This window comes from Aquarana catesbeiana, unplaced genomic scaffold (genome assembly GCF_042186555.1).
Source record: "Aquarana catesbeiana isolate 2022-GZ unplaced genomic scaffold, ASM4218655v1 unanchor228, whole genome shotgun sequence".
NCBI classification, from domain to species: domain Eukaryota; kingdom Metazoa; phylum Chordata; class Amphibia; order Anura; family Ranidae; genus Aquarana; species Aquarana catesbeiana.
The window spans coordinates 2246920-2274850 of NW_027362655.1; the positions used below are offsets into that span (position 1 = coordinate 2246920).

Genomic DNA, 27931 nt, shown 5'->3' on the forward strand with positions numbered 1-27931 from the left:
CATACTATAGACACCCCCCAGGTACGAAATTTAAAAGGATTTTACACTTTTATTGTTTGACTTTAAGCATTATTAACCACTTGAGCCCCGGACCATTATGCTGCCTAAGGACCAGAGGTCTTTTTCCAATTTGGCACTGCGTCGCTTTAACTGCTAATTGCGCGGTCATGCAATGCTGTACCCAAACGAAATTTGCGTCCTTTTCTTCCCACAAATAGAGCTTTCTTTTGATGGTATTTGATCACCTCTGCGTTTTTTATTTTTTGCGCTATAAACGGAAAAAGACCGAAAATTTTGAAAAAAAATGATATTTTCTACTTTTTGTTATAAAAAAAATCCAATAAACTAAATTTTAGTCATACATTTAGGCCAAAATGTATTCGGCCACATGTCTTTGGTAAAAAAAATGTCAATAAGCGTATATTTATTGGTTTACGCAAAAGTTATAGCGTCTACAAACTAGGGTACATTTTCTGTAATTTACACAGCTTTTAGTTTATGACTGCCTATGTCATTTCTTGAGGTGCTAAAATGGCAGGGCAGTACAAAACCCCATTTTGGAAAGTAGACACCCCAAGCTATTTGCTGAGAGGCATGGTGAGTATTTTGCAGCTCTCATTTGTTTTTGAAAATGAAGAAAGACAAGAAAAAACATTTTTTTTTCTTTTTTCAATTTTCAAAACTTTGTGACAAAAAGTGAGGTCTGCAAAATACTCACTATACCTCTCAGCAAATAGCTTGGGGTGTCTACTTTCCAAAATGGGGTCATTTGGGGGGGTTTGTGCCACCTGGGCTTTCCATGGCCTCCGAAACTGTGATAGGCAGTGAAGAGTGAAATCAAAAATTCACGCCCTTAGAAAGCCTGAAGGCGGTGCTTGGTTTTCGGGGTCCCGTACGTGGCTAGGCTCCCAAAAAGTCTCACACATGTGGTATCCCCGTACTCAGGAGAAGCAGCAGAATGTATTTTGGGGTGTAATTTCACATATTCCCATGGCATGTTTGAGCAATATAACATTTAGTGACAACTTTGTGCAAAAAAAAAAAAAAAATGTGTCTCTTTCCCGCAACTTGTGTCACAATATAAAATATTCCATGGACTCGACATGCCTCTCAGCAAATAGCTTGGGGTGTCTACTTTCCAAAATGGGGTCATTTGGGGGGGTTTTGAACTGTCCTGGCATTTTATGCACAACATTTAGAAGCTTATGTCACACATCACCCACTCTTCTAACCACTTGAAGACAAAGCCCTTTCTGACACTTATTGTTTACATGAAAAAGTTATTTTTTTTTTGCAAAAAAATTACTTTGAACCCCCAAACATTATATATTTTTTTAAAGCAAATGCCCTACAGATTAAAATGGTGGGTGTTTCATTTTTTTTTTCACACAGTATTTGCGCAGCGATTTTTCAAACGCATTTTTTGGGGAAAAAACACACTTTTTTAAATTTTAATGCACTAAAACACACCATATTGCCCAAATGTTTGATGAAATAAAAAAGATGATCTTAGGCCGAGTACATGGATACCAAACATGACATGCTTTAAAATTGCGCACAAACGTGCAGTGGCAACAAAATAAATACATTTTTAAAAGCCTTTAAAAGCCTTTACAGGTTACCACTTTAGATCTACAGAGGAGGTCTACTGCAAAAATTACTGCCCTCGATCTGACCTTCGCGGTGATACCTCACATGCATGGTGCAATTGCTGTTTACGTTTGACGACAGACCGCCGATTGCGTTCGCCTTAGCGCGAGAGCAGGGGGCGACAGGGGTGCTTTTTTTTTTTTTTTTTTTTTCTTTATTATTTTTCTGCTTTTTTTATCTTATTTTTAAACTGTTCCTTTCATATTTTTTTTTTTTAATCATTTTTATTGTTATCTCGGGGAATGTAAATATCCCCTATGATAGCAATAGGTAGTGACAGGTACTCTTTTTTGAAAAAATTGGGGTCTATTAGACCCTAGATCTCTCCTCTGCCCTCAAAGCATCTGACCACACCAAGATCGGTGTGATAAAATGCTTCCCCAATTTCCCAATGGCGCTATTTACATCCGGCGAAATCTAAGTCATAAAATGCTCGTAGCTTCCGGTTTCTTAGGCCATAGAGATGTTTGGAGCCACTCTGGTCTCTGATCAGCTCTATGGTCAGCTGGCTGAATCACCGGCTGCATTCTCAGGTTCCCTGTTGAGACAGGAGAGCCAGAGAAAAACACGGAAGACGGTGGGGGGGGGGGGGCATTCCCTCCCACGGCTTGTAAAAGCAGTCTAGAGGCTAATTAGCCGCTAGGATTGCTTTTACATGAAAGCCGACCGATGGCTGAAAAGAATGATACCAAGATGATACCTAAACCTGCAGGCATCATTCTGGTATAACCACTCAAAGTCGTGAATGGCGTACCTGAAGACAAAAAAATGGTTAACAATAAAGCACAGTAAACGGTAAAGTATAAAAAATTGCATATCTGAAAAGCAAACATGATAAAACATAATAACAATAAAACATTGCAGAATAGAATACAGTAAAAAAGAGCAGAACAATAGAGAGAGAATAGAGAGAGAGAGAACAATAAAACGACAACTATTTTTTTTTATTTTATATATATTTTTTTTTTTTGACACTTTTTTTGTAACTAACTTTTGTAACTGTAACCGGTTCCAGGTTCGGGTCTCTCAAAATGCGATGGCATCTTGGGAGACCCTGTGAAAGTGTGCCTAGTCTGTGCAATGCTGTACCCTACGCTAATACTCAACTAGTGTATGGTAGCGTTCAAAACATTCACCAATGCAAAGACCAGGATTGTCAGGACAGGAGGGACAATAATAGCGGGTGTCACGCCTATATCCGCGCTTGCTGCAGACACGACATCTTTTTTGGGGGGGTTCGTTGGGTAGGGGTACTCGGGAGGACATAAAGAAAATGCCTCTCATGCAGCCGACTGCATTTGATTGGGGATGTGAATGGGGGAAGTACGGGCGCTGCAGAAGTGGTGGGTTCCCAATTAGGATTGGCGAATGCAGCAGGAAGGGCATTATGGGCACGACGGGCCTGTGTTTGTCTTCTTGGTGGCAGCGGGACACTACTTGTGCTTGCCACCTCACCAGCTTGAACTGCACTTATGGGACTCGCCACGTCACCAAGTGTTACTGCAGTGCTGGTTTGACTACGACCGGGGTGTACTAGGCCGCTGGTGCTTGCCAGTTCACCAAAACGCTACCAAAAAAACTGTTAGCGATCGCAGGGATCAAGGGATCAAGGGAGCAGTTATGCGTTTAGTGTTTTGTAAGTGTCAGTGATCGATCGATACTGCACTTGGGTGGGCTGGGCTGGGCCGGGCGGAGGGGCAAAACACAGGTGCTAGCAGGTATCTGGGCTGATCCCGCTAACACTGCGTTTTTGGGAACCCTAAACTGCTGGGGACGCTAGTATAGATCTGATCGGATCAGATATTGATCCGTTCAGATACTATACCACTAAGGGAGGTGTATGCTGCATGCGTGGGTGTTAGCGGTACTGGCGCTAACCTGACGCTGCCTGGGGCTGGTGCTTTCCAGTTCACCAAAACGCTACCAAAAAAACTGTTAGCGATCGCAGGGATCAGGCCTGACTCTGCGAACGCTGCAGTTATGCGTTTAGTGTTTTGTAAGGGACAGTGATCGATCGATACTGCACTTGGGTGGGCCGGGCCGGGCGGAGGGGCAAAACGCAGGTGCTAGCAGGTATCTGGGCTGGTCCCACTAACACTGCGTTTGTGGGAACCCTAAACTGCTGGGGACGCTAGTATAGATCTGATCGGACCAGATATTGATCTGATCAGATACTATACCACTAAGGGAGGTGTACGGTGCGTGCGTGGGTGTTAGCGCTACTGGCGCTAACCTGACGCTGCCTGGTGCTTGCTTGCCAGTTCACCAAAATGCTACCAAAAAAACTGTTAGCGATCGCAGGGATCAGGCCTGACTCTGCGAACGCTGCAGTTATGCGTTTAGTGTTTTGTAAGTGACAGTGATCGATCGATACTGCACTTGGGTGGGCCGGGCGGAGGGGCAAAACGCAGGTGCTAGCGGGTATCTGGGCTGATCCCGCTAACACTGCGTTTTTGGGAACCCTAAACTGCTGGGGACGCTAGTATAGATCTGATCGGATCAGATATTGATCCGATCAGATACTATACCACTAAGGGAGGCGTATGCTGCGTGCGTGGGTGTTAGCGGTACTGGCGCTAATCTGACGCTGCCTGGGGCGACGCATATCACCGCCGGGCGATCAGGGGGCTAAACCTTTATTCGGTAATAAACGGCAGGTGCCCTGACACTATAAAAAATAAACGAACTAACCAGCGTCAACCGTAACGGTTATACGGTGATCAGTGGTGAAAGGGTTAACTAGGGGGCAATCAAGGGGTTAAAACATTTATTCGGTAGTATATGGGGGTCCCTGACACTATAAAACGCTGACGGCGAACCTAAATATTTACGTCCCTAACTAGCGTCACCAGCGACACTAATACAGCGATCAGAAGAAAAATGATCGCTTAGCAACACTGGTGACAGGGGGTGATCAAGGGGTTAAAACTTTATTAGGGGGGGTTAGGGGGGTACCCTAGACCTAAAGGGGGGTAATACTAACTGTCCCAACACTGTAACTGTCACAAACTGACACTATGCAGTAATCAGAAAAAAAAAAAAAAAAAAAAACCTGCTGGTGTCAGTTTGTGACCGGGGGGGGGGGGGGGGGTGATTGGGGGGGGGATCGGGGGGCGATCGGGGGGGGATCGGGGTGTTTTGTATGCCTGGCATGTTCTACTGTGTGTGTAGTGTGTTGTGCACTTACATTGATGTCTTCTCCCCTCGGCGCTGGAACGGAATACCGAGCTGAGGGGAGATGACATCATTTCCTTTGCTGCTGTTTAGCATACAGCAGCAAAGGAATGTTCCCATTGGCCGGCGGCGATCGCGAGGGGGGGGCCACGAACGGATGGCCTCCCCCTCATCTCGGATCGCCGGGGAACAGAACGGGACCGCCTCGGGCGGCGGGGGGGGGCCGATCGGACCCCCCACCCGCGGAAGGCAAATCACGTACATGTACGTGATTTTGCCTGCCCGTGCCGCTTTGCCGACGTAAATCGGCGTTAGGCGGTCCTTAAGTGGTTAAAATCACTGCTCCTGAAAAAACGGCCGTTTTTAAAACTTTTTTTGCATTGATCCATGTCCCCCGGGGCAGGACCCAGGTCCCCAAACACTTTTTATGACAATAACTTGCATATTAGCCTTTAAAATTAGCACTTTTGATTTCTCCCATAGACTTTTAAAGGGTGTTCCGCGGCATTCGAATTTGCCGCGAACACCCCAAATTGTTCGCTGTTCGGCGAACTTGCGAACAGCCAATGTTCGAGTCGAACATGAGTTCGACTCGAACTCGAAGCTCATCCCTAATCAGTGGTAGATTATTTTTTTACATAAGACAAGTTGCAGAGGTCTCCTGAGACTGCACTCAGTGACTTGGGTTTGAGACTATACAGACATATCCCTCCGCCCGGCACAGCCAGCAGACAAAAGAGCAAGTGACCCTGGGAGAATTTTTCTGTCAGACTTGTGTATGGGGCAGGAGACCCAAAACACATACCCCAGGTGACTCGGTTTAGTAACGTCTATGGTGAAAATTAACATTTTGCTGCCAGCTGAACCCCAGAATCTCCATAAATACAATCTATATACATAAATTGTGTCTGCAGCACAGAGAAGGAAGATTATCCGAGAGAAATACAGGAATACAGGACGGGGAACACAGCTCAGGAAAGTGACCAGGGTATTACAGGCTGATATCACCCAGTCCTTGCCCTACTCTGGACCAATCAGTGAGCAGTATGGATGGAGGAATGTATTTATTGTTAATGACCCACCTCTGCTGAACTCTGTCGGAGTGTCCCCATCTATAAATGTCCCCATTATTCCATTCTTCTCCATAGATTGCTGATCATCTCTCACATAAGTCTCTTCTTCTTCTGCTTTAACCTCAACTTTTATATCAATTGGATCTCCACTCTAAATCAAGAAAATAAGAGTGAATATCATCTGTAAGATATAAGCTTTAACATTGTGATATCACACACATAAAATTCACACATTGTCTCTATATGTGTGTTTTATAACCTCCGTCCCACCAACCTTGTAACAGTGAGGGATGGTGTGATCTTCCTGTGTGGAATCCCGGGAATACAGAGGATGGGGACATCTCTCTGGTGGCTCCATCATATCCTTGTGTCCTTCTGATAACTCCTCCATCACTCCATACTCCTCATCCTCCCATTTTTTTATGCAAAACGTAACAATTCCAAAAACCTTGCCACACAGGGCGGAAATACACAGTCAACCCCCTCCCATTCCCTCCCCCTCCAGGCTCACCCTGCAGGCAAATCCACCATCCCAGATATAGAACACCCTCAGGGGCAGAAGATAACCAAAACCTTAGACATACATGAATCCAATATGCAACCTCTTGAATAGTAAAGCAGATGGGTACCCAGTTGCCTAACAATGATAGGATATTAAGGCCCAAATACAACCCTGACATGTAGAGCAGATTCTGAAACATGGCATAACTACTGAATCACCACCTTCCCACCAGTTTCCCGCCAACTCAACACCAGGTCCACCCTATGCAATAGAGGTGGAGCTCTCCATCCAGACCTTATCAAACTTTTTTGGGTAGTCCTTACTCAAATATGTGGCTTTATAGAACAGAGACACCCTATTCACAAGTCCTTTCCAGTAAGACTGACGGTGTCATTGTTTTTTTCCAGTAGGGGATCAACGCCTTACAAGCATAGAATAATAGTAGGCTTAGTAAGATGCACTAAACCAAGCAAGCATGTTGACACTGTCATAGGCACTAGCAGAGCAAAGAACAATTGAATATTGGGAAGGTGCTAAATCCTCCTTGTGGAATAAAACTGACAAAGTGATGTAAAATTGAATGAAATTTATTATAAAATTAGTCTATAACAAAAATAGACATGATAGCAACAATCTACAAACAGCAATTATTCACAGTAAAACATCCCCTACATCAAGATAAGCTATTATCTCTATATATTCATGCATAGATCCAGCCATGGACATCCATGGCATGCACCAACACTTATATGAGAAGGAGCTACACCCAACGCGTTTTCGCTCGACAGCTTCTTCAGGGGTTCTCTTAGGGGAGTGGTGAATGCACTGTAGTTGCTGTAAAAGAGGAAATATATGCCATATTCATGACAACTTGAAACACATCACTTAAAAGGTATATTTATACATTGATTTCAAAACTTACATTGAAGCAAGAAAAAGTACTGAGAAGCCCCAAACTGAGGCATTACAATTTTCCACCAATGCTTTGTATGATGAACCAGATGTCTGTCCCCATCAGGCAAATCTAAAGCCAGCCAAGAAAATCTGCCTTAGAAGCCACCAGCGATCCCATATGTAAGGATAGGCAGAAAAGGCTGATCAGTAACCCTATTTTGGGGAGCAACAAACAGAAATTAAATACTCTGTCCCTGCCATATATATGTCTCATATGCCACAGAAGCTAAACTATACCATATCATATCACGTTCCTGGGAGAAACCTCTCTAGTACATCCACAAGTAGCAGCAGTATCAGTAGGCAAGTTCCCATTGCTGAAATAAGCAGCTAAATCAGAAACAACACAAAGTGCTCATATAAAGGACCAATCTTCAAAACAAGATGGTTAAATACTCTGATATGCTAGTAGAGTAATTATAGATTACCTTAGTACTGGCAAGATGGCAGCTAAGTCAACCGTAGATGTTGTTACTTCAGGCACGCCAAAGACATCTATCCATATGAAAGGTTACCTCCAAATGAGGATCCACAGGTATTCATACAAGTAACGCCTTTAACCACTTGGCGTCCGTGCTATAGCCGAATGACGGCCACAGCGCGGACCTGAATTTCCGGCCTCCCCTTTGCACACTCCCTGCACGCGCCCTGCAGGGTGCGCGTGGTGCACGCCATGATCACTGAGTCACTGAGACTCGGTTAATCACAGATCCAAGTAAGGGGCTGATCCTGGCCCCTTACCACATGATCAGCTGTCAGCCAATGAAAAAAAAGCCGATCACCGGCTTATGTGCAAGGGACATCGGTCTCGAAGAGCCAGAGGCAATTCTGCCTCATCTGTGCCCACCATGAATGAATGAATGAATGAATGACTTATATAGAGCTTCAAATGCGAACTGAATCGCCTCAAGGCACTTATCTGTCCTGTGTTGTCCAGCTCCTTAGAAGAAGTAGGTCTTAAGTTTTTTTCTGAATGCCTGATGGTTTTCTTCCAAGTGGATGTTAGTTGGTAGAGCTTTCCATAGCCGTGGTCCTTGGACTGCGAATCTTCCAGTATCCCCTGCCAGTGTCACCTATCAATGCCCACAAGTGCCACCTATCAATGCCCACCAGTGGTGCCAATCAGTGCCACCTAGCAGTGCTGCCTATCAGTGTAACCAACCAGTGCCGATCAGTGCCCATCACTGCCACCCATCAGTGCCCATCACTGCCACCTATCGGCGCCCACCACTGCCACCTCATCAGCGTACATCAATGAAGGAGATAAATTATCTGTTTGCAAAATTTTTTAACAAAATATTTAAAAAAAAAAAATTTTTTAAATTTGGTTTTTTAAATTTTTTAACAAAATTTCATTTGGGTACAGTGTTGTATGACTGCGCAACTGTCATTCAAAGTGCATCAGCGCTGAAAGCTGAAAATTGTTCTGGACAGGAGGGGGGTTTAAGTGCCCAGTAAGCAATTGGTTAAATAGGGTTGAGTGGCACCAAAAACGCCTTCCTAGCTCATCAGGACTCAGCTTGAACAGTTGTGTACTTGACAAGCTCTGAATGTGCTACTGTGCATGCTCTGGCAATTCGCGCATGTGCAGTAATGGCGGAACGCGCGGCCGCAGCAAAATCAGCACCCAATATAAGTCTACATCCATACATCTGAAAATGCAGGAGGAGACCCATAGGGCACCGAGGCATATGATGCCGCCCCGTCCCATAACGGACCCACATATGAAAAATAAATAAAATGTAATAAGGTCGATCAATACTTCCAGGCAGCGTTGAGAGATGTTCTCCTGTTACGAACATCAGCCACCAAAACGAAATTTCTACATCAGTCCCAAAGAATCTTTGAGCACGGGGAGAAGACAGGCAGTATGCTGGGATGGCTGGCGAGGGAAAGCTCCTCCCCAGTGACTATCTCGTCCATATGTGACTCGGATGGGACGACTCTGACAGAGCCCTCTTCCATCAATGACAGATTTGCATCAATCTATCGGGAGCTCTATGGTTCTCGAATGGAGTGCACGGACGAAGAACTGAGGACATACCTCGACGGGGTGAAGCTCCCTTGCCTGACATCCACATTTAGAGAAGCTTTAGACGGTCCTATCCTATAAGAGGAGTTACAGAGGGCAGTAGCCTCCTTGCAAAATAGCAAAACGCCAGGCCCAGGTGGGATACCTGCCGAATTATTTAAAACATATGCAGAGGAGATATTACCACCGTTTAGTCTAGTACTGCAAAAAGCCATGGAAGGGAATTCATTACCCCCGACAATGGCTGAGGCAGTTATAGTGGTCATCCCTAAACCTGGTAAGCCCCCTGAACAGTGTTCTTGGTATCGCCCAATCTCCCTCCTTAATGTGGACGCCAAGCTGTTGGCTAAAGTGTTGGCCAGCCGATTGAACACTGTGATTACGGCATTGGTGCACGCGGACCAGTCTGGATTTATGCCAGGCAGAGGGACCGACATAAACATCCGACGCCTTCTTACGTATCTCTCTAGGGCAAGCGGGGACAGCCCGGAGGTAGTCGCCTCCTTAGACGCCGAAAAGGCCTTTGACTCGGTTGAGTGGCACTACCTCTGGGCGGTCCTTCACAAATTCGGGTTTGGCCCCCGTTTTATCATCTGGGTCCAGATGCTATACCACAATCCCACGGCCCATATACACACAAGTAATTCACTCTCCTTGCCGTTTCCCCTGTCCAGGGGCACCAGGCAGGGTTGCCCACTATCCCCTGGATTATTCGCACTAGCCATGGAGCCCATGGCAGCTTGCATTAGATCCACCCCTTCAGTAAAGGGAATCCAAGTCGGTGTAGTAACAGATAAAATATCATTATATGCTGATGATACCCTCCTCTTCCTCAAAGACATCTCCTCCCTCCCACCATAATGAATTCGGCTCATTTTCAGGCATCAAGGTTAATTGGGGGAAATCACTCCTTTTTTCACTAAATGCATCAGGTCACCACCCACCAACAGGCACCCCCCTCAACTGGACATCTGAATTTAAATACCTAGGGGTAAGGGTTGGGACTCCGTTGTCCTCATACTATGAGCTGAACCTTCAACCATTACTTAAAAACTTCTTGCAGAAATGTATAGCCTGGAGGACCCTCCTCCTATCACCAGTAGGTAGGGTAAACTTAGTTAAAATGGTTTATGTCCCCAAATTCCTCTACCTTTTTTGAAATGCCCCTTTGATCCCTCCGGCCTCATTCTTCACCAAAATAAAAAGAATAACTTCCTTTGTTTGGAATGGAAGGCCCCCAAGACTAGCCATTACCACCCTTCAGCTGCTCATCACCCAGGGAGGCCTGTCCCTACCAGATTTTCAGGTCTACTTCTGGGCGGCCGTCCTGGTGACTGTCAGATGGTGGTTTTCCCAACTACAAGACAATCCAGCAGTGACCCTGGAAGCAGCCATAATGGGCTCATACTCCTCCCTCATCAACGTGGTATTCAGGGGGGCGAGATCTCACCCTGGCATCACGGAGCTGATGTGCACAACCATCAATGTATGGAATAAAGCCAGGACCCGCTTTGGCTCCCCTGGGGCGTTCTCGCCCCACATTCCTCTCTGGGGCAATCCCAACCTACCACACATGAATACCGTTCCAGACCTCCAGGTTTGGGCAAGGAAGGGTATAGTCAAATTGAAGCATATAGTTACAGGGGGGTAAACTGAGATCCTTCTCTGACCTCAAAAGTGCCTACGCACTACCGGGGTGGATGTTGTTTTGATACTACCAGCATCGACATGCGTATAGGAAACAGTTCCCAGCGCAACTCATACTGAAATCAGGCCCTGTGGAGGGACTACTTACTGCCAAGATCATAGATAAACCCTTTTCCTCCTGTACTTCCACTTGTCCATAGCTCCTTTGAAGAAACTTGAAAAAACCCTAGCTAAGTGGAAATTAGACATCCCAGATCTGACAAAGGAGGAATGGGAGACATGTGTATCTTCCTTTGTTACTAACATGATCTCGGCCAGAGACCGATTTATGCAGGTCAAGTTCCTCCACAGGGCCTACTACACTCTAGGGTAAGGGGCAAATACACCAGGCTCGGTGTTGCCATTGTATAAGCTTACCTATGCCAACCGAAACTGCCCTGGCAAATTTGACAAAATATGGTCGGGATGAATAGATGTCTGGGGCACAGAGGTGGCGGATGATCACTGAGGGATTGCTGCTGGACCCACCCCGCAATAGTGTACCACTGCTATGATCTCCTGAATGTCTAACCATTGTTTGAGCTCTGTGAACTTGGCAAAGCAGATGAGGCCCCTCCCCCCCTTTTTTAAATTCCGCATATCCTGCCTTTCCCGTATCCCCCCCCATCCCCCAGGTCCTCCTTAAATAGTATTGCTGGAATCTATTACCTCCGAACCCATATCCTAATGTGATATAATTTAACAGTTCTGCAGATCTTTCTCCTGTGTAAATGTGCAGCCCATTCGTTTTGTGACAATTCATGTAACAATATCTCTGTAAACAACTGTGTATATGCATCGCTTGTACTGTAAAAATCGAATAAACAATTTTTTTCTTGTTAAAAAAAAAAATAAGGTTGATCAATAGTGAAGTCTTAAAGAGGGAGTCCCGCGGAAAAAAATAAATTTAAAAGTCAACAGCTACAAATACTGCAGCTGCTGACTTTTAAAATATGGACACTTACCTGTCCCGGGGTCCAGCAATGTCGTCACTCGAGGCTGAACCGTCCCTCGGTCCTCAGGTGCTGCCGCCGCCATCTTCGGTAAGGGAATCAGGAAATGAAGCCTTGCGGCTTCACCTCCCGGTTCCCTACTGCGCATGCGCGAGTTGCGTAGCGCAATCTGTATGGTCCGTGCTGTCTCTGGGATCCGTGTGTGTCCCAGCAGACAGCGCGGCGGGACAGGAAGAGACATAGATTCCCGTGGGAGTCTATGCCCGGAAGTGGGTGCAAATAGCTGTCTTAGACAGGTATCTGCACGTATTTTCACACATCCAAAAGTTTAAACTCAGTGTCGCCATCTTGTGTGTTAAAAGGAGATGACGGGAGTAAGTAATTCATTTCTATATGACTATTGCTCACACATTACCTACATATAGTAGATCTAGTCAAAGACTCTCCAATAAAGCACCTAATACCCAGAAGGGTATCACTAATATAGTATTACTTCTGGATGCTTTAATTCATAAATATGTAACAATGTGGGTACACACATTCATAGGATCCAAGACTTCACTACCTCCTCAAATCTATGAGAAGGGGAACAGATTTTCCATAGAAACCTGGCCTCAGTCTGTGCCATTGCGTGGGAAAGACCCCATGGTCACCCGCACTGGATGGAAAATATATCTCTTTTAAAATTATTTTGATTATATGTACTTTATAATTTAATCTTCTAATTCTCACGAACCCTCTCATTCAATGGATGTCTTTATTAAATATATTCTACTCATTAATAAAGGAAAAGAAAGAAACCGCAACCAGTAGCCATACAAAGACTACTAACTTAAGACAACTGCAAGACTCTAGTGATTACCTATAGAAAACACTTAAAACTAATTACTTCATTCAGACCCGGTGATTTTGCAGCCTGTAAGCGAAAAATCCATTGGGTCTCCAACTGGAAGAGGCGTTTGTCAATATCCTCACCCCTAGGATACCACCTGATATGTTCAAGAGCAAAGAACTTCATAAAGCTCCACTCAAAGTCATGATATAGGCCAATATGACGGCTAATAGCCGATTCCATTCTGCCATTTGTGATTTCATATACGTAATCTCCGGTACATTTTTTAAAAGGTCTTTTAGTCTTACCTACATAAAATGCCTTGCATTAGCACTCCATGTAGTAGACTACACCCACTGTGGCACAACTAGTGGCTTCCTTAGGAGTCCACAATTGTCCATTGGCTAGTCTCATAGTCTTTGCTTTCCCTATCCATTCTGCAGTAATTACATTTGCCACAGCTGTATGTGCCCTTTTCGTTTCTGACTCCAAGGGATAGTGGAGATTCTCTCCAGCAGATGACTAGGAGTTAGGTGATCTTTGAGGGACCTTGCCCTATGGTAGGTTACATTTGGTTTATCACCTATGTATTTGCCTACTATTTGGTCATCTCATAAGAGATGCCAAGGGCATTGGAGTATCTTTCTAAAATCCACATGGTTTGGAGAAAACCCTGGAATGATACAAGTTGGTTTTGGTTCGTTGTCCTCTATCCTACGGTGAGTATACAAAAGAGACTGACGAGATCTTTGCTTCGTTCTGTTGAAAGCTTTTTTTAGGCATTTATTGCTGTAGCCTCTCCGTAAGAGGTGCATTTGTAAATCTCTAGCATGAACCAAAAAATCCTCCCCACTACTGCACTTTATCTTAAGTCTTAAATTTTGACTATAAGGTATGCTGTTATTCAGGGCCGTGGGGTGGGCACTATCAACGGGGAGGATGGTGTTAGCTAAGGTTGGTTTCCGATAGAAGTCTGTGGTCAGACTACCGTCTGGTCCTTTTAAGATCTGAATATCCAGGAAGGCGACTTTATTTAGGTTGAATTCCATGGTAAAACTCAGATTTAGGGTGTTTCTACCAATCCACTGCATAAATTCTCCAAGCTCCTCTCATGTGCCTGTCCAGATCAAAATATCGTCTATGTACCTGTGCCAGGACATGATATGGCACAGGTACATATACGCATCGGCCCCGAAGAACAACGATTCGCACCCATCCCCCCCAGGTACAGGTTTGTGTACGACAGGGCACATTTAGTCCCCATTGCGACCCCCTGCACCTGGAGGTAGTGGGAGCGATTGAAAACTAAAACGTTCCTTGACAGGACATATTCACGTAGTTCCAAGACAAAGACGTTATAAAGCCACATGGTGTTATCTTTCTCTTTCAGAAGCTCTGCAACCATGGTAATACCCTTTACATTGGGTATTGAGCAATAAAGGAACTTGACATCGATTGTGACAAGCCACGCTTCGGCTGGCATCCAAAATCTTCAACAGAGCTCTAGTATCCTGTACATACGAAGGTAAAGATGTAATGAATGGTCTTAGATAGTCGTCCATCAATTTACTCACTTTCTCAGAGATACATCCTATCCCTGATACTATTGGCCGCCCAGGTGGTGTATCCCTGTTCTTATGAACCTTTGGTAAAGAGTAGAAGGAAGGTATAATTGGATATTGAGAAATTCGTATATATTTTTGTTTATAAGGCCTCATACACACGGACTTTTTTTACAGCGGCGTTTTTGAGCTTTATTTTTGCTGCTTAAGAATGCCACTCCATGTTATTCAATGGGCTCATACACACCATGGTGTTCTTGAGCTGTAAATGGCATAGCCGTTTTTAAGCTCCAAAAAAAAAAACAAGGACCAGCGTGTTCTGAGGCTCCAGCGCTAGAGCTGTAAAAACGTCAGATGCCGGCAAAAGGTGTTAAACGCGATTTAACGAGGCTTAATGCTGTGTTAAGCCTCGTCCGGCGTTTCTGTTTCTATTAAAAATCAATGGTTCCCTATGGGAGCCCATTGATTTGAATAGAAGTTGCACCAGAAGTCGGATCAAGATGGTCTGACTTGCGGTGTGACTTGTGTGCTGAGAATCTTGAGAGGGGAACCCCACGAAAATTGTTTTTAAAAATTGCGTGAGGTTCCCCCCCAAGACGATACCAGACCCTTCGGTCTGGTATAGATCTTAGGGGGAAGCCCCACGCCAAAAAAAATGGCGTGGGGGTCCCCCAAGATCCGTACCGGCCCCTTTCCGAGCACGCAGCCTGGCAGGTCAGGAAAGGGGGTGGGGATGAGCGAGCACTCCCCCCTCCTGAACCATACCAGGCCGCATGCCCTCAACATGGGGGGGTGGGTGCTTTGGGGCAGGGGGGCCCCCCACCCCAAAGCACCTTGTCCTCATGTTGATGAGGACAAGGGCCTCTTCCCAACAACCCTGGCCGTTGGTTGTCGGGGTCTGCGGGCGGGGGGCTTATATAAGGGGGCCTCTAGATCCTGGCCCCCCACCCTACGTGAATGAGTATGGGGTACACCGTACCACTACCCATTCAACTGGGGAAAAAAGTGTCAATATAAAAACACAGGTTTTTAAAGTAATTTATTCGGCAGCTCAGGGGGTCTCTTCCGACTTCTCCGTGCTCTCCGGTGTCTTCTGTCGGGCTCCTCCGCTATCTTCTGCTCTTTTGCCGGCTCTTTTGCTAGCGGTGGCCCGGTCTTCTCTGTTGTCTTCTTCCCTCTTCTTTTCTTCCGATGTTGACTCAACGTTCTCTCCCGCTGTAATGCCGTGTGCGCGGTGCGCAACGACTTAAATAGGCATGGGGGCAGGGTCACCGGGTGATGTCATCTGTGACCCCTCCCCTTATGACATCACAGTCCCATCATGCCCCTTTTAATTTTTTTTTATTTTCACGGGGTTCCTCCTTCAAGATTCTCAGCACACAAGTCGCACTTATATTCAAATCAATGGGCTCCCATAGAGAACCATTGATTTTGAATAGAGACAGAGAAACTTGGCTGAAAGCTAGCGCGGGTAAACATGCATTGAATTCAATGCAAAACACAAATCGCGCTTTTAACGCTGCTTTTTTCCTGGCGTCTGTACTAGCTTTACAGCCCGTTTTTTATAACGTACGTGTGTGTGAGGCCTTAGGCCAGCCTCAAATGCTCTAAGAATAATCTCCCTAAATTCCTGGTAAAACGTCCAAATTTGTTTTTCAGGGACCATTCCTTGTTATTAATAATATCCATACACATCCTAATATACTTTGGGCGTTTTTTTTGTTTTTGTTGGCTGCCCCGCCCCTCATGTTTGGTACATCCCTATGGTTCTGAATAAAGAAGGCTGTGTCTGTCAATGAACGAAAGAGAAAATAGGATTTTTGACTTACCGTAAAATCCGTTTCTCTGAGTTCATTGACAGACACAGCACCCGCCCCTCTATGGAGTTTTTAATACTTCTGATACTGCTGGTTGCATAACTGAAGGCCTGCAGCATAGAGGGGGGTGTATATCACCTAGGACTGCCAATGGGCATAGCCAAGTCTTTTGTCTGCCTAGTGTCCTACTCCTGTAGGGGGCGATATAACCCTATGGTTCTGAATAAAGAAGGCTGGGTCTGTCAATGAACGAAAGAGAAAGCAGAACTTAATATTTGGTATGGAAAACTTTGTTTGCAATTACAGTGATCATACGTTTCCTGTAGTTCTTGACCAGGTTTGCACACACTGCAGCAGGGATTTTGGCCCACTCCCCCATACAGACCTTCTCCAGATCCTTCAGGTTTCAGGGCTGTCACTGGGCAATACAGACTTTCAGCTCCCTTCAAATATTTTCTATTGTGTTCAGGTCTGGAGACTGGCTAGGCCACTCCAGGACCTTGAGATGCTTCTTACGGAGCCACTCCTTAGTTGCCCTGGCTGTGCGTTTTGTGTCGTTGTCATGCTGGAAGACCCAGCCACGACCCATCTTCAATGCTCTTACTGAGGGAAGGAGGTTGTTGGCCAAGATCTCACGATACATGGCCCCATCCATCCTCCCTTCAATATGCTGCAGTCGTCCTGTCCCCTTTGCAGAAAAGCAGCCCCAAAGAATGATGTTTCCACCTCCATGCTCCAGAGTTTAGACCAAAAAGCTCTATTTTTACCTCATCAGACCATATGACCTTCTCCCATTCCTCCACTGGATCATCCAGATGGTCATTGGCAAACTTCAGACGGGCCTGGACATGCACTGGCTTGAGCAGGGGGACCTTGCGTGTGCTGCAGGATTTTAATCCATGACGGTGTAGTGTTTTACTAATGGTTTTCTTTGAGACTGTGGTCCCAGCTCTCTTCAGGTCATTGACAAGGTCCTGCGGTGTAGTTCTGGGCTGATCCCTCACCTTCCTCATGATCATTGATCCCCCACGAGGTGAAATCTTGCATGGAGACCCAGACCGGGGGAGATTGACCGTCATCTCGAACTTCTTCCATTTTCTAATAATTGCTGTTAAAAACAGTTGTGCCTTCTCACCAAGTTGCTTGCCTATTGTCCTGTAGCCCAGCCTTGTGCAGATCTACAATGTTATCCCTGATGTCCTTACACAGCTCTCTGGCCTTGGCCATTGTGGAGAGGTTGGAGTCTGTTTGAGTGTGTGGACAGGTGTCTTTTATACAGGTAAGAAGTTCAAACAGGTGCAGTTAATACAGGTAATGAGTGGAGAACAGGAGGTCTTCTTAAAAAAAAATAACTGTCTGTGAGAGCCGGTGTCTTGCCGAGAAAGTTCCCTCTGCGGATAAGGACCCCCCCTGGAGGAGGGAGGAGCCGGATGTGGACATAGTCTAGGCGCCGATGCCGAACCCAGGATGCCTGTCGTCTCCCCGCCCGTAATGCAGGCTGCGGCTCGAGCGATGCTGGAGCACGGGTCATCCCCCTAGCTCACTGCCGCCCCTTTGGCTGGATATCATCTTTCCCCCACTCCCCTCGTCACACACTATAACCCAAACCCCAGGTCTTGGCCACAGTAAGAGGAGGAGGTGAGAGTGGGGTGCCCGAACCCGACACTCCAAACCGGCACTACGGAGCTTTACCACAGACGGGAGCGTCTCTGCAGACCTGGATGTCTGGTGTCCCCTACCGACGAGAGCCCGAACAAAGTTTGAAAGCTGAAACGGAGGAATCATCCTCTAAGCCTCCAAGTCTCTCTCAAAGATCTTAAAAATCCCCATAGAATATCTAAAACAGGTAAAGCTCACACTGACACTATGGAAGCTGTTGGAAGACATCAAGGTACAGGAGACAGTCCTTGAAATCATCAGTATGGTAAGATTCTGACACCCTAAACAAACCGGAGGGGTAAGTGACTGTTAAGATTATGTTCACCTGCATGACCCACTTGAATCATAAGTCTTCATATGCTGTTGCCATCCCGTTTTAATAACCCGGTGTTCAAAAGCTAAAACTAAAGAGGAAGGTTAAAAGTATACATCATACATACAACACACAGCATACATAAAAGTGTACATCCAGCTACACTTTGCAGCAACCTGTGGGTTTCGTATTTTTCTCTTTGCTAAACCACGCCATGGTGATTCCCCCATATTATGTACATCCGCTGTGGACCTATGTAAGCAGTATGATTTGATAGAACATGCAGGTCATAGTAATCGATAGTTGAACGCAGAACTAGAGGCGACCGCAGGCGGCTCATCTTTAATCGGAGACCTATTTAAAACACTGGTGTGGAAAAGTGAAGAATTGTTAGCGCAAGCTGCCGCGGACTGGCGACTTAATAGCGACTTATTAGCCATCAAGTAGTCAGTGCCTAGTGCATAGAACAAAAAAAAAAAAAAAAAAGGACCCCCTCCCCCTGTACTGCGCAAGCGCAGCGGCTGCGCAGTACGGACTACTATGAGCCGCCTGAGATAGCCGAAGCTCAAAATCTTCAATCAGCTGTACACGGCCCTAGGTCCAAGTTCCTTCCACACCATCCAAGTGGACCTAGAGGGGGTATAAAAAAGAGCCGAGCGAAGCGATGCCGTGCCGCGAGGGGCCCTCTTACAGGCGCCGTGTACAGCTGATTTTCACCTATTCACCTTCGGCTATTTCCGCCGGATCCTATCCGCCGAGCGGAACTTTCTCGGCAGAACACCGGAATTCTTACTGGTTGGTAGGTGATCAAATACTAATGTCATGCAAAAAAATGCAAATTAATTTTTTAAAAATCATACAATGTGATTTTCTGGATGTTTTAGATTCTGTTTCTCACAGTTGAAGAGTACCTATGATAAAAATTACAGACCTCTACATGGTTTGTAAGTAGGAAAACCTGCAAAATCGGCAGTTTATCAAATACTTGTTCTCCCCACTGTATCAGGAAGAGATCTTATGTCATAGAAAACATTCTGAACAAATAACCAGATATGTATACTACGTTGTAGCGGGAGAAATGATTGGGATTTATTTTTGTATTCTGAGAAAACAAAGTTTAGTGTTTGATGTCTCTGACAGCAAGGCAACTGAATCTATGCAATTGGGTTAGTTTCTTCCCAAAGTTGTATAAGGTCTTTTAGGGCCTGAAAATCATTGATGGTAAAAATCCTTCCACAGCTCCATATCCTTAGCTTTTTGAGCCTGTGGAGTAACAGTAGCATTGTGAAATGACATGGAACAATAGTTTCCTAGCAAAGAGCAAAACATCCTTTGCCAGCTCAAATTTATTGCCTTTCTGGCAACTTAAACCTAATTCTAGGACAGATTTCTGAAAGATTGTGTTGTGATAAATTGATTACCTCCAATTTGTTGGTTACTAAGTCTTCGTCACATAAGTCCCTAGACTGCCTGACTTTTTTGACTCCCCAAAGGGGAGGGGCCTGTCTGGGATGTGGAAGGAGTAGTTGATTTTATATTGTTATTACTTTTTTGTGGCTTTCTCACGTTTGGCTGTTCACCCGAGGGACCAGAACCCCGTGCATCACCCCCATTCTGCATTTGGGTAATACTACCACCTCCAAACATCGAAGGGATATTAACCTGAGGTTGGAATTGAGAGAAAGAAAAATTAGGAAGAGGTAAAGGTGCTCCCTTCAAATCCATAAAGTTACTCTGGTTAGTATTCTCTCTTTTGGTACGGGTAATACCACTACCCCGACCAACAAATTTGGTTTTCTTATATGTCCTATGTCCTGGGTTACTCTTTGCAGCTGAGTCATTCTGTTGAAAGGAAACTGATGAAGAAGAGACAGAAGAGATTACATCAGTATCATTGTCATTATTTTGAGTTCTACCTTTTTCTGGTTGGGTCTTTTTGCGAGAAGGGGGAGGGTTGCGTATTGGTTTCCCTCTCTGACTTACCTGACACTTATTTGCTTTATTTGAGTCGTAAGTCACAATATCCCTCATAAGTTTTTTGTTTTTATTAACTACAATCTTTTTATTAAATTGTTAAAAAAAAAAAAAAAAAACAGGCTTTTCTGTTGCTCATCTTATTTCTGATTGGTTGTAGGGTCCTGATTGTCTGAACACAACTTTTGAATTTGCTCGTCTAACCCCCTAATCCCGTTACTTTTTGCTCTTGGACCTCCATCATCTGGGTGGAACATTTATGAAGATTCCCCCCCCACAATCTCCTCATCTCACCACTAATTTGTGTGATGGTGGGAAAGATTTGGATCCTCAGTCCAAAGGGGACACATTTTCGTTCGATATAAAAAGTCAAAAGTAACTTTTATGCCAGTAAAGGGAAGACTTTTTAATCAAAAGTTATTTCAGTCTCTGAAAAATCCCATTCAAATCTTGTTTGTCCTCTGTCAGTACATTAGCCTCTGGCCGTATCCTAGGTACTGTCATAGGCACTAGCACCGAGGTGACCTCAACACAGCACACAACAGCAGCCCAAAATTCCTGAGCCACTGGGCAGTGCTAAAATATATGACTAAAGTCAGGCGGAGAGTGTGAGCATCTCTAACACTCCGCTGAAGTCCCCAGATAAATTTTGGCTAGTTTTGTTGGTGTATAATATATTCTGAGAAGAAATTTAAATTTGATCAGACGATCTCTTTCCGATACTAAGCGTGTAATTGGGAAACTCCACATATCATCCCAGTCTTCTCCTCCCAAGTCTGGGACCTCTGCCACCCACTGCTCCCTACACCTGACTACTGAGGGAGGAGGAGTAGGAAAGTGCTCCTTGTATAGTTCTGATAGGGTTTTTTTTCATTGACTCATCCAACAGGACAGATTCCAATGTGGAGAGCCTCATTACCACCCTGACAGAGCCAAACTGAGATACAAAAGCATGCCTTAATTGAAGGTAACAGGACAGATACGAGTTGGGCAGGTCAAATCTTGGTTTTAGATCATCAAAGTAGGATAATCCCCCCCCCCAACAATGTCACCTAAGGTCCTAATCCCCTTTGACTCCCATATGACTTTGTCTGGTATGGAAAGAAAGTGGGAAAAACGGGGAGTCAACCACAAGGTAGAAGCTGGTGACAGAGACTCAGATGCAGGCGACAGTAGGTTCTGAGTATTGTCCCAGGCCCTAATGGTAGCTCTCATAGTTCCATTAAAGGAAATTTGGCTCCAGGAACATGATGGACCAGGAGTCATAGACTCTCATATGATCCCAGCACCACTGCCTCCAATACCGTGGCAGAATCTCCATCATCCCCAAGAAGCCACCTGCACGCAAAAACTCCCTGGCTAGCCAAAAAACACTTGTATAGATCAGGCAGCACAAGACCCCCATGCCCTTAGGGCTCCTGAAGAGCACAGAGACCTATCCTGGGAGGTGAATTTCCCCATATGAATGAGCCAAAAATGCCATGCACCCGACAAAAAAAGGGATGTGGGATGCACACCGGAGAATTGTGCAAAAAGTATAAAAAGACCGGAAGGATCTTCATTTTGAGAAGATTTATACATCCCAAAACCGAAAAGGGGAAGTTCTTCCATAATTCAGCTTTCCTTTTAAGGAGGTCCAGCAAATTTAAGCTAAGATAGTCCGTAGCCCTTGCAGAGATGAAAATCCTCAAATATGCGAAACAGGTGATCCATTTCAATGGTAGCCTCGGGTCCGACACAACCTCAGTGCCCTGGTCAAGTTGCAAAAAGGTCGACTTGTCCCAGTTCATTCTTATGCCGTATACACATGATCAGAAATGCCGCCAGCAAAACTCAGATGTGAGCTTTTGGTCGGAAAATGCAACCGTGTGTATGCTCCATCGGCCTTTTGCTGGCGGAATTCCAGCCAGCAAAAGATTGAGAGCAGGTTCTCTACTTTTCGGTCGGAAAAAGTTCCTATCCGAAAATGCGATCGTCTGTATGCAATTCGGACGCGCAAAAAATCACGCATGCTCGGAAACAATTCGACGCATGCTCGGAAGCATTGAACTTGATTTTCTCGGCTCGTTGTAGTGTTGTACGTCACCGTGTTCTTGATGGTCGAAAGTTCAGAGAACTTTTGTGTGACCGTGTGTATGCAAGCTTGAGCGGAATTGCATCGGAAAAACCATCCAAGTTTTTTCTGATCGTGTGTACGCAGCATAAGGCTGTAAAATTTTGAAAAAATATCTAAAATATTTAAAACTGCTTGCAGAGAGGTACCTGGATCCTTCAAAAACAGTAATATGTCATCCGCATACAGAACCAGGCACTCTCTGATTGAGCCACCCTCCAGTGCACCCACCTCAGAGAGGAGCGCAACGCCACCGCCAATGGTTCAATCATAGGGAAAAACAGGAAGGGTGACAACGGACAACCCTGCCTGATTCCCCTGTCCACAGCAAAAAAGGGGGATATTGAAGCCCCTATTTTTAACGCCATCCTAGGTGCACTGTATAGTAGAGAGAGCCACTTACAATAACGTGGACCAAAGCCCATATGCTTCAACACTGCCAATGATATACCCCCAATCCACTGAGTTAAAGGCCTTGGCCATGTCCACCAATACCACCGCATTGTCTTATGAGAAATTTGCAAGTGGGTAAATAGACAATGGAGATTTGTATCCGTCAACTTCCCAGGCATGAAACCCGTTTGATCAATATCTACCAGGGCTGGTAGCACCACTGCCAATCTAGTGGTCAAGACCTTTGTAAGGATCTTTAGATCCGTGTTAAGGAGGGCTATCAGTCTATAAGAGGAGCAACATGTATGATCCTTGCCCGGATTGGGCAAGAGCATCACATACACCTCCAACATAGATGATGGCAACACTTTGTGTTCAAAGAAATATGAATATAGTGAATGCAGCCTAGGGGCAACCGTGAAAGAATACTCTCTATACCATTCCACCGGGAACCCATCTGGGCCCGAAGAATTGTGTGGGGGAAACAAGAGTAAGGTCACCTCTATTTCTTTAATAGTGATATTCAGGGCTTTTTTTAGTGGGAACGCAGTTCCAGCACCTCCAGAACTGACTGTATGTAATGGGAAGGGGTGCTGGGGTGTGCTGCAGGGTCTATTGATGCTGGCTGCTGAGGGATCTATTCTAGCTGGGGGGATCAATTTTTTCAGGGGGGTCTATTCTTACTGGTCGGGGACCTATTGTTGCTGGGGGGGTGGGTCTTATATAACTGAGGGGTCAGATATTGCTGGGAGAGGTCTACTGTTGAGGGAGGGGTCTATTGTTGCTGGCTGCTGAAGGGTCTGCTGATGCTGGCTGTGGGGAGATCTGTTGTTGCTGCCAGGGGGCTATTGTTGCTGCTGGGGGATTTTGTTTTGGGTTGTTAATTTTTAAGGGGGGGTCTATTGTTGCTAGAGGGGGCTTTATTGTTACTGGCTACTGGGGATCTATTTTACTGCTTTTCTTGTTATCATGAACAAATTCCATACAAATTGCTTATCACCACAAAAATGATACTTGGTTTTGTATTCTCTAAAAGGGCAGTACTGGAAGGTGGGTAGGAGGTGGAACTAAGGAACGGTGCTCAGAGGTGGGTAAAGGTGGAGAAAAAAGGGTGACACAGAAAGGGTGAATTCCTGCACCTATTCTCTGAGAAAAAAAGCCCTGGTTATATCCTGCTCCAGCTAGGTACTACCATCCCTTTCTAATGCAGGCATTGGAAGACCTGAAAGAGGATTCACCAGCTTTGCCTCATCATATGCAGGAATTGATGAATATATCAGAGAGTAGTATTAAACAAAAATACTCATGATTTCCTCCAGGTCTTAAACCAGTTCTCCTGCCCGAGAGCGGATACGTGGCACACTAACCTGTGCCCTCTGATCTGCCACAAGCAGTGCCAATAATTTGCCATTCTTGTCACCCTTTTCAAAAATTGACTCCACTCTATGAAGCCAGCTAGTATGGTCTAAGTTAGTGTCAAACAAGGCAAGTTGTGGTTTGGTTCCCTCCAGGGCTACAAAGGTCATATCCCCTGGAGTAGCTGCGTACTCCCTCTCCAACCTATGTTCCTCAGTTTGTAGTGCCTCCCTCTCTGTATTGTGTTCCTTGTGAGATGCCTTAATGGCCAATATGTATTGTCCCCTCAGCACAGCCTTAAATGTATCCCAAACCACCGTATCTGCAGCAGAGGACACATTTTTGTCCCCGAAGTTTGACATGTGTGTCTGTACTTGCTGTGCCACCTGCTCCGTTTGTAGCTAACCAGGTGAAAGCTGCCATGCATTTCCTCCCATTCTGGCTGTCAATGAGAGAGTTAGTAATAGAGGATCATGGTCAGATAGACCACCCGCCAAGTAGGAGTCATCATGTACAAATTTGAGACAAGTGTCATTGGCAATAGCTAGATCGATTCTGGATGCCATTTTATGCGTCCGGGAGAAACAGGAAAAACTCTGAACAGCCGGGTTCTTCCACCGCCACAACTCATTGAATTGGGCAGCAGATACCCAGGAGAGGAGATCATTGGAAGCCACCCTTAGCAGGTTGGAAGTATCTAAATCACCGCCAAGAATAGCATTAAAGTCACCAGCCAGGAAAAGAGGAAGGTGCATATAGGAAGCCAGTGTCACCAATAAATCATATAACATTTGCAGTTGAAAAGGGGGTGGTATATAAATGCTTGCAATCACCATGGTTGTTTGATATATATCCACCACTAAGATAAGATATCTCCTCGTGGATCAGAGATCACCTTCTGGATTGAGCAGGGTATACTCTTGCTGAGCAAAATGGTCACTCCTCTCGTAGAAGAGGAATAAGAAGCATGAAACATACGGTGTATCCATGATCTTCACAATGATAACACCTTGCTCCCATCCAAATGCGTCTCTTGTAGGAGGACATTTTTTGGTCTGACCACCTTCAAGTAGCTAAACATTGCTGTCCTTTTCACTTTGTTATTAAGGCCTGTATATTCCAAGACAGTACTTTAACCGACGGAGCCATAATAGCTTTTTAAAGTATATCGAAACATAGCAAGGAAGACAGAAGTAGGCCAACGGCCCTGCCTCGGTGTTCCAAAAGGGGCTGCAAAGGAAAACAAGGTTAGGAAAACATAATATTTAAAATAGAAAACATAATACCCCCACATGGTGGCACCCGGAGCCTGAAAAAACTGACCCTCCTGTAATACCCAAGAACATAAAAACCTGGCATTCAGCTTATAACCTAACCCCATATCAAGATTTACTGGAAACAGCTAGAACTGTAGCAGAGTTCAGTCATCTGCAAAATTTTACTTCAGCAAAGAAAAAGTAAAAATCGTCCAACAAAGTACTTCAACAATAAGAGAAAAACAAAGTTACAAAAACAGTAGAACAGTCCAGGAGCTCCTATGTGTGTGCTCCAAAACGCAGGGCAGTTGTCCCGCACTCTGTATTTCCAGCAGGGAGAACACAGGTCTAGATATGCAAATGTAAGGTTTAAATGGAGTCAAGCTAGTCCATGGCATCCCCCGGAGACTCAAAAAAACTTTGCAGTACCGTGATACTCGACTCGCAGCTTGCTAAGATACAGCATACCATACGTCAAGCCTTTTGCCCTCAAATGCTTACGGACTTCAACATAGGAACGGCGTTTCTTCTGCGTTTCTACAGAAAAATCAGGAAACAACATTATCTTGGCATTAACATATTGTACCTCCTCTTTCTTGCGAGCCTCTGTCAGGATCTTGTCACGGTCCCGAAAATTCTGAAAACACACCAGGAATGCTCGCGGTGGGGCCCCAAGTGGCCATGCACCTGTCAGCACATGGTGAGCCCTTTCCACTACATAAGTGGGTGACGTATTCTTCAGCTGAAGATCTTGAAAGAATTGCTCAGCAAAAATAGTAGGATGGTCCCCCCCCACTCTGATGTTGTTGCGATGCTGTCTATTTTCTGCATCTTCCATTTTTTTTACCATGATGTTCATCTGGGCCTGCAACTCAGCTAGGTGTGTGGAATTGATAGTTGCAGCGTCCTCCACCTCTGAGATATGCTCCTCCACTCCTGTCAAGCGCCCCCTGATTTTATCCAACCAGATGGTCGATTCTGAGCATGAGAGCTGCCTAGCTGCTATCAATGGCCGCCAGGATCATAGTAGTAAGGTCCGCTGCCGAGAGATCCCCCTCCGGCTGCAGATGCATACCTCCAGTGCAGATGGTGTATCAGGTACCACGAGGGCCCCCCACCGGAGCCCTTTGCTGCCTTCTCCATGTGCACTGCAGACTTGCCAGGAGAGTGATAGCAAGATGGCGGTGGCCCCGCACATGCTGCTGTGTCTTTTGAGACCGGGTAATCTGGGGAGCTGAAGCCGATTTTTGAGTAGACATTAATCCTACGTGTTCCCCCTCTGGTTATACAGCAATATCAGTCCACAAGAGCTGCGGAGTGCCCCGCACTGGAGTAGGATGTAGAAGGATTCAGTGGAGCTCCTAGGAAACACATCCTGTCTCATCTAAATCCTAGCCACGCCCCCCTCATGCTCCTCTTTAACATCAATAATATCATCCCCGAGGTTTCCACTCTGAATATATAATAAATCATTAATTGTAACCAACATGCTGTGTATAAATCAGAACTACCAATAATTGTCAATCATCTACCTGATGATAGTGAGGGATGGTGTGATCTTCCTGTGTGGAATCCCGGGAATACAGAGGACAGGGACATATCTCTGGTGGGTTTCTGTAGCTGGATGACACCACCATGGTGTCCTGGGACAGATCTTTGTGTTGTTTAAGATACTTTGACTCCTCCATCACCCCATCCTCATCATCCTCCTCTTTTATCTCTTCTTTAACGTCAACTTTAGAATCTCTCAGGTTTCCACTCTGAATATAGAATAAAAATGTTAACAATGCAGATAATGTACAGATCCTAATGATACTATCAGAGATTGTTCCTCATCTACCTGATGATGGTGAGGGATGGTGTGATCTTCCTGTGTGGAATCCCGGGAATACAGAGGACGGGGACATCTCTCTGGTGGGTTCCCATTACTGGATCCATCTGTAGGAAACACACACACTGACTGAATACATTGTTTCTATGTGTTTATCAGATGATGGGGGATCTAGGTGGACCCTCCGTACTGCTCTCTCCTTTACAATAAAGTCTCCTCTTACCCGGTGATGTGAGGGGCGGCTGATTGTCCATCATGACGTCCTTGTAGAGATCCTTGTGTCCTTCTAAATACTCCCACTCCTCCATGGAGAAATAGACAGTGACATCCTGACACCTTATAGGAACCTGACACACACAATGATACAGTCACCATCCAGACACATCCCTTGTCTGTTACTGGATAATGTCCCAGAATTCCCAGCATCGCTCACCTCTCCTCCATGATCTCTCTGGTGACTTCTAGAATCTTCTTTGTATTTCTCTATTCTATCAGGGAGGGAGGTGGAGGCAATGTGATGGTCATATGATCTCCAGACTTCACAGGAGGAAAACTCCAGATCTGAACACAAAGAGCAAAATCAAATAATATTCCCAGAATCCTCCTCACCTCATCATTCAGGTCTCCATTTTATTAAAGCCTCACTTCAGACTGAGGTATTATTTACCCACACAGGACCCCCACACTATGCAGGTTAAAAACGTGATGCAGGCATTCTGACATCATTACAAACAATGCAGGACCAACTACATAAAAAAGTAAAAATAGTAATAATTTTTTATTTGTAACAATATTAAAAAA

At 45.3% G+C, this 27931-nt stretch overlaps 3 protein-coding genes across 3 annotated transcripts in view; 1 reads left to right on the forward strand and 2 right to left on the reverse strand.

The window, feature by feature from the left end:
- Nucleotides 1-27546, reverse strand: part of LOC141121674 (uncharacterized) — a 33523-nt gene extending 5977 nt beyond the window's left edge. Inside the window, exons 1-4 of the mRNA XM_073611364.1 lie at nucleotides 27354-27546; nucleotides 27140-27237; nucleotides 26832-27059; nucleotides 5907-6048 (exon numbers count right to left, since the gene is read on the reverse strand). Coding sequence (XP_073467465.1) covers nucleotides 5907-6048; nucleotides 26832-27059; nucleotides 27140-27237; nucleotides 27354-27438 — 553 coding nt within the window. The 5' untranslated portion in view covers nucleotides 27439-27546. The remainder of the gene's footprint in view (nucleotides 1-5906; nucleotides 6049-26831; nucleotides 27060-27139; nucleotides 27238-27353) is intronic.
- Nucleotides 1-27931, reverse strand: part of LOC141121652 (uncharacterized) — a 447439-nt gene that overhangs the window by 415966 nt on the left and 3542 nt on the right. The window lies entirely within an intron of this gene.
- Nucleotides 1-27931, forward strand: part of LOC141121729 (uncharacterized) — a 373994-nt gene that overhangs the window by 301638 nt on the left and 44425 nt on the right. The window lies entirely within an intron of this gene.